Here is a 7,631-nt window from a genome sequence, read left to right as displayed (position 1 = left end):
AGCCGCAGTGAGGACCTCGATCGATGGAATAGAAATTGTGATGGGAGTGTGATCCGAGCTTAAAGCTATATCAACACTCCAATTCGAGGCAGCGAGAAGCCGAGGGCTTGCGAGACTGACATCAGGAGAGCTGGAACAGGTTGGCGTTACCCTAGTGGAGGAGTCCTCATTTAGAACACCAAAAGAGGGAATGGTGTGCATTCAAATCACCCAGAACAAAACGCGAGTCCTCATCTAGAAGATGTGAAATATTTGGGGTGTGCTGCGGAGGGCAGCTAGAGTTGGATATCAAATAGATATTGATTAGTTCAAGGAACCTTAAAGACCTACCAATGAAAATTTTTAACCCTATAATCTCCAAGTATTCGTCATTAGACGAGGGCAAAGAAAGCTCAAAATGATATGTAGAATCCCGCAACAGAAAAGCAACGCCACCTCCTGCGCCTCTAGGTCGACCTTTACGAATAAGTGTAAAGCCTGAGGGGGGAAAGAGAGGGAAGTTGGGCAAAAGTTTAGTCTCCTGCAGTGCAGCTACTGCAATGTTGTTGGAGGACATGAATGCTGCAATTTCAAATAGTTTCCTTCTTAGACCATTACAGTTGAATTGTAGAATTTTGAGAGGGGATGAACAATTAATTACGGAGACTACGCTAGTACGTTGCAGGTGTGAGTGGTTTTGTGGTGGAATAATAGGCGGAGTTTGGCAGCAATTGCCAATGAAATTTGAATTCCAACCATGATGCGAGACCAATCCGGAGCAAGGTCTAAGGTGACACCAGCCATTACAAGAATTCCAATCACTTGAAGAGTCCTATTGGGGGATGTTAAACGATTCTTGGTCGTCGTTGATGACGAGTGGCTCCGGGACGTAGACCCGACCGTTTGTGGAACCAAGCAGGCCATATAATAGACATGCCAAGGCCATATAATAGACCTCGGCATGTCCAACCTAGATTATACCCTGCATATGAAAGTTTTAGATGAGCTAGACTCTGATCATAAACCGGTTCTATTCATTCTTCCCATGAACTGTTCCATGAACACTATGACCCCTACGTTATCTACCAGCGACTGGAACGCGCTCAAGAACTTGGTAGACGTTAGCTGCATCAAAAACCATCCAGAAACCTCAGAAAAATTGGATAACTGTATACAGAACCTGGCCCATCTATTAAAGCATGCCTCTGATAGCTCCACCCTCAAATATAGGAAACCATACAGTTATTTTAACTTACCGCAGCCTATTAAAAACATGATTAGAAATCAAAATAGAATCCGGAAATTTACTCAAATAACGGGTGACCCGGAGAGCAGAAGGGAGGCCAACCGTCCTTCAAGTGAAATCAGGAAAAAGATTTATATATTTAAAAACGTGAAATAGGGTGAATTTCTCAAGGGTCTTGGAACAGCCTTCTGGGTCATAAATAAGTACTTCAGCCTAAAGCGTAAACCAGTAATACCACCCATCCATAGAGTAACAGGCTTGGTATATACAGATTTAGAAAAAGCCGTGACCTTCACAGACACCCTTGAACTTGAATTCCAGCCCAATGAAGACTTAGAATATGACTCAGAGGAAGAAGAACGTATCTCCGAGGAGGCAAATAATATTTTGGATCAGGAGCCAGATGATGGCACTGCAGTATGCAGTAACGAAGAAATCTCCCAAATTATAGCGAGATTGAAGATTAGGTCGGCACCTGGCCATGATATAATTAACAACAGATGCCTACGTAACCTGCCAGAGAACGCAATCCAGCTTATCACTAACATTATTAATTGTATGCTCAGGCTAGATGAATTTCCTAAGACCTGGAAGCTGGCCACAGTCATTGTCTTCCCTAAACCGGATAATAATGACCTGTCCACGGCACTTCAACTAGCTAGAACGGCCGAAATGATTCAAACAGCCATTAGTGGAAGAAAGTCGACTGGAAAGATCATTTTTGATATTTATAAAGCTTTTGACAAGGTCTGGCATGATGGCCTGATAGTAAAAATGTCTGATCTAGGTGTTCCAGGCAGGCCAACTAAAATCATCGGCAGCTTCTTACGTGAGAGATCCTTTCGCACGAAAATCAACAGCGATCTCTCGTCAATCAGAATTATAGAAACAGGGGTTCCTCAGAGATCTCCACTTTTCCCACTCTCTACAACATTTATACATCTAATATCCCAATGTTAGGTCCATCGATTTTGGTGTTATACGCTGACGACACGTATATGCTATACCTGGATAAATGTGTTCTCAACACAAGCAAAACATTTCAAGAGCATGTTGACGTCAAGATTGATCCGATCAAAGAATACATAAAGGATAGAGCCCTGAAATTATTTACGAAAACTGACAGACTTACTAACACCGCGTTATCGAATCTTAGAATGGTTACGGGCTCCTCGAAGAGGTATGCAGATCTAAGCGTAATTATTGGTAAGTCTGATGAAGTGATAAGATTGATCAAGATTAAGATTGATCCGATCAAAAAATATATGAAGGATATGGACCTGAAATTATTTACGAAAACTGATAGACTTACTAACACCGCGTTATCGAATCTTAGAATGGTTACGGGCTCCTCGAAGAGGTATGCAGATCTTAGGTTAATTATTGCTTAGTTTGATGAAGAGATATACAATAATCCAGTTAGGGCGTAGAGAGGGGTTTTGCAGAAACCTCGCAGTTAATAGAGAGTAAAAGTGCTTAAGTGCACTGACTCAACTGGCTTCAACATATTATGGTAATAGAAATTATAATATATAATAACAGTTGACCGCAACAAATATGCATAGTCATCGCTTGAGTCATTGTCTCCAGTGAGCCGGATATATGGAAAGCCTCTTTCCTTTGATGATGCGATAGCCGACAAAGCAACATTTTTTGCTTCCATTAAATTCAAAAACCTTGCGTCTGTGCATTTTTGCAGTGCGATGTGACGGTTCTCCACATCTATCAGATTCTGAAAGTGTTGCAAAAGAGTTTCATTTATATTATCTTTATTTCTTTCTTTTGCAGGTGTTTCACAGTCATCCGACATAGATATTGGATATAGTGATGTATGTGAAGATCATATTGGATCTGCCGATGGACGTGGAGATGAGCATGGCGGCAGCAACGATGCTTCATTTCATGATGGGCCCTGGAAATACTTTTAGTTGGATGGCGCCTCTCCCGAAACTCTAACTCACTGCTGTTCTTTCGTGATTTTGAATAAACAAACAAGCAAATCAACCATTAGTTTTAAGGGTTGCGTTCGACATTTTTGGTCTTAAATGTGCTGATTTGTAGTAAATGAGCTCCTTTTTAATGAAAGCTCTTTGTATGGTATATCATACTCATTAGTGATTATAATGTGCAAAACCGGCTAAACGAGACTGTGTGAATGCACTGTTGTCTGTGTTTACAATAGAATTTATAATGTTGTACTTCTTCCAGAAAACTTTTTGGCATATCGATCATTAAACCAGCCATTGCTTGCATTATAAAAGGCATATTTATCGGTTTCTTCACTGTTAAGCGAAACACTGTCAGAAATACGGCTAGATCGTTAATCGAGTCTACTGTTGCACGAAATGGCTGTTAACCGAGGTATAGGTGTATAATTATATAAAGAGACGCTCTTATCAGAATGCTGACCGGTTCATTAATAAGAAACGTCAGCAATGAGTCATACGAAATTGCCAGAACATTGATAAAACTTTTATTATTGAACACATGTAGTATTAAAATTGTATGTGGATTTTTTACATTATTAAATAATGTGCCAATCGGATTGTGTAATCATTTCAAATGAATATTCCTTTGTGAAATTGGTTTGTGCACATAAAGCATAAACCAAATTAATATAGTTACATCAATCTCAAGCAAATCTGTCTATGGGCTGCCAAATATACTTATATTAATTTTGAAAGAACGGGAACGGAACAAGTTTTCTTCTACATTTATTACTTTTTCAAGAGACGCGTCGGTGGTCGAATCGTTTTTTGGCTTGTGTTTTTTCGATTAAGTTTCGGTTTTAGTTTTATTACTGGTATGTATTTTGCTTCATAAAATGCGGGACTTCAAATCGAATATATGTGCAACTTTTTTCAATTAAATATTTTCAATTAATAATGAAATTTTCTAAAAATACTTGTTTGTTTGAGCAATGGTGTTTTTAAGGTTATGTGGCCCTATTTGCAAAAAATAAAATCTGCTTTTCACATATTACCATTTTATATAGGAATGAATTTCAGTAAAAGTCACAAGAAACAATAGAGCCACTGCGTGATGAGACTTAAGAAAGTGACAGCATGATTTTCAACATACAAATCAAAAACAAAAAACTGGCATTGCTTTATCTCTCAATAATCCTTATAAGAACACATATTTCTACTTTTAATAGTTAATTTCAAATAACGTTTCATTTGATATGATTGAGAATTCGTAAATTCATGAATTCGTGATTTCGTTAAAATTGGTTCAATTTGAATGTTTGAAATTTAGTTGGTTTTGTGTAAAAATGAATATAATAATAAGGTATTCTTTTTTGTAGGTTTTGCTGACATCAAAATGGATGATTTGGAAATAATGTGGGATGATGATCCACCTGAAAGGAATGTGTATGGAGTTTTAAGTGCAAACATGTCCAATTTGAATGAGATTATAGAAAAATTTCCTACTGACCCAGCTTACATTGGTGCCATAATTGGCCTAAACGGCTCCAACATAAAAAGCATTAAAACAAAGTTCAACGTCAATGTACATATAAATAGTGACAACCATATAGTAACTGTCAAAGGTCGTAATAGAAAAAATGTTGACGATGCCGTTAAATACATTTTGGAAATTATAAAACACTCTGATCAGAAATATAAAAATAAAAATAAAAATAAAAATGTTTCATCTCAAAATCACGAAGTTTCTCACAATCCCAAAGTTGAATTTAAAAAAAAATCATTCGTGCCTCGTTTTAGTGCTTCTTCCAGAAATGACAATATTCAGGTTGCAACTCCGAAATCTGTAAGTATGACGTACATACAACGAGCGTATGGATATAATATAGTAGCTCATAATAAAATTTATTTAGGGAGAAAATGGCGAAAATAGATTAAGTCTACCTACAAAAAATGTATGTATTGGTGGTACTGAAAAGAAGGAAGTATTGCAGCCTATCGATTGGGAATCTCTAAATAGAAAAGTTGTAAGAAAAATATTAACAATCCACAAATGAAGATATCGATTTATTTGTTTTGCCCATATGAAATATTTTTTATTACAGGAAGAATATCGTAAGTTGCAGTGGGCGCATCTTCCAAAGCTGAGAAAAAATTTTTATCAAGAAGTCAAGGAAATCGCTGTTATGACAGAGGAAGAAGTCAATGAAATGCGTTTAGTAAACAACAATATAATTGTTTCACGTTTAAAAACAAGTGAAGATCAAATGTGTCTTGATATACCGAAACCAATATACAAATTCGACCACTGTTTCAAAGATTATCCTGATATACTTGATGAGTTGAAGAAACAAAACTTTACGGAACCATCTCCTATACAAAAGCAAGCATGGCCTATATTATTGAGAGGCGAGGATATGATAGGTATTGCCCAAACAGGAACTGGAAAAACTTTAGCATTTCTGCTTCCTGCTTTGATTCATACTGATGGACAGACTACACCACGTGCGAAACGCAATGGTCCAAATATATTAATTTTAGCTCCAACACGCGAATTAGCACAGCAAATAGCAAAAGAAGTTAACAAGTACTCGTTCCGTGGAATAAAAGCGTAAGTTAAGAAATAATTTAAAACAAATGAATAAAAAAATAAGCAATAATGAAATTCTTATTCAGTGTATGTATTTATGGTGGTGGCAGTCGTCGTGACCAGATTAGAGATTTCAGAGAAGGAGCTGAATGCATAATTTGTACGCCTGGACGTCTTAATGATTTGGTTCAAGCTAAAGTTGTAGATATTACATCGGTTACATATTTAATATTAGACGAAGCGGACCGTATGCTGGATATGGGTTTCGAGCCACAGATTCGAAAAGTTCTACTTGACATACGCCCTGACAGGCAGACCGTCATGACTAGTGCCACCTGGCCACCATGTGTTAGTAGATTGGCCGAAACCTATATGAACAATCCTATTCAGGTATGGGTTGGCTCACTTGATTTAACTGCCACTCATTCTGTGACTCAAAATGTAGAACTCGTGGATGATGCGGACAAATTTAATACGGTAATATTATTTGAAAAGTTAAATAAAGAAAACTTTGAAGAAAAATGTATTTGTTCCTGTTACAGGTCCTGGCATTTTTAGAAAACCTTAAATCAAGCGATAAAGTTATTATCTTCTGTTCTAAACGAGCTCGTGCTGACGACTTGTCTAGTGATTTATCTCTGAAAGGCCTGTTAACACAATGTATACATGGTTCTCGTGATCAGGTACATAATACATTAGTTTTATTAGAGTAATGCCTCTGTGCATAAGATTCTTATAAACTCAAACAAATTTTCTTTAGGCCGATCGAGAACAAGCACTGGCTGATCTAACCTCAGGTGACATACAAATTTTAATAGCAACAGACGTTGCTTCAAGAGGTTTAGACATTGAAGACATCACGTAAGTGCTTAGTAGTATTAAAAACCGAAGTTGTGAAAAATTTTTTTTTCTTAGTCATGTTATTAATTTTGATTTTCCGCGTAACATTGAGGAGTATGTTCATCGTGTTGGTAGAACTGGACGCGCTGGGCGAACCGGCACTGCCATAAGTTATATAACACGCTCGGATTGGGCTATTGCAAAGGATCTCATTCGTATTTTGGAAGAAGCTGGCCAAGCAGTTCCAAAAGAACTATACGGAATGTCCAATCGCTTTGACGAGATGAAAAAAAGACGTGGTAAAGATTTTAAAATGGGTAGTCATTTTAATCCTTTTTTTAAACACAGTACACCGTAGTGGTACTCATTTTTAAGATTAACTTAGAAACAGTTAACTTAGTAACTTGACCACAACATTGCATTTTGTTTTTCACATTACATCTTAAATAACCGCAATGTTTGATTCAAATCGATCAGTGTTTTACTTAAATGAACGTTGATCGCTAAAAATTAAAAATAATTAAAAAACTGTTTCTAATGTTATTCGAATAATACTGTACAATATGAAAAACTTGAAATAAAATTAAATAAAAATTAATAGTACTTCTATTTGAATACAAAACTCTATTTTAGGTTAATTTTTTATATAAAAAATATATACTGTATGTATATGTATATTGTTATACATGAAACTTTGTTCGTTTAATAAATTTAATGAAGTACAACTGTGGGAACGCTTTTTGAAAAACTATGATAATTATATTGTGTTCTTGCTTTTTCATTTATAAGGGTTTCAATTTTTATTTAAAAGTAACATATTTTATTTGAAATATTTTTAAGATGGATATTAATCCTTTGTACAGATAATTGTGTGTGAACGACACATAATATAGTAATAACTTACTATAGATCCTTAATCTGGTTTAGCTTGTTAGCCCTTTGTGTGAATTAGCTTCTGCACTTGTCACCCAAACTAATCGATAAGAGTGATAACAATTACGATTGATTGATTTTTTATTGTATTTCTAAACTTTATTAAAATAATTTA

The 7,631-nt window shown here is 36.1% G+C and overlaps 1 protein-coding gene across 1 annotated transcript; it reads left to right on the top strand.

The window, feature by feature from the left end:
• Positions 1-3,847: 3,847 nt before the first annotated feature.
• Positions 3,848-7,145, top strand: LOC119664531 (probable ATP-dependent RNA helicase DDX43). Its single transcript, XM_038074002.1, has 8 exons — positions 3,848-4,028; positions 4,533-4,999; positions 5,067-5,180; positions 5,259-5,764; positions 5,830-6,220; positions 6,286-6,426; positions 6,504-6,604; positions 6,659-7,145. Exons 2-8 carry the CDS (start codon positions 4,550-4,552, stop codon positions 6,939-6,941), a joined length of 1,986 nt encoding a protein of 661 aa, XP_037929930.1. The 5' UTR covers positions 3,848-4,028; positions 4,533-4,549; the 3' UTR covers positions 6,942-7,145.
• Positions 7,146-7,631: the final 486 nt, after the last annotated feature.

This window comes from Teleopsis dalmanni, unplaced genomic scaffold (assembly GCF_002237135.1).
Source record: "Teleopsis dalmanni isolate 2A unplaced genomic scaffold, ASM223713v2 unscaffolded_contig_2132, whole genome shotgun sequence".
NCBI classification, from domain to species: domain Eukaryota; kingdom Metazoa; phylum Arthropoda; class Insecta; order Diptera; family Diopsidae; genus Teleopsis; species Teleopsis dalmanni.
Note: the sequence above shows the minus strand (reverse complement) of the source record. Positions and strands in the feature narration are given on the sequence as shown.

Excerpts from the sequence above, each read along its gene's own strand:
- LOC119664531 (XM_038074002.1), top strand. The coding sequence starts at position 4,550 with ATGGATGATTTGGAAATAATGTGGGATGATGATCCACCTGAAAGGAAT. Across the intron at positions 5,000-5,066 it reads AGGTTGCAACTCCGAAATCT|GGAGAAAATGGCGAAAATAG; the intron begins GTAAGTATGACG and ends AAATTTATTTAG. Across the intron at positions 6,427-6,503 it reads TACATGGTTCTCGTGATCAG|GCCGATCGAGAACAAGCACT; the intron begins GTACATAATACA and ends AATTTTCTTTAG.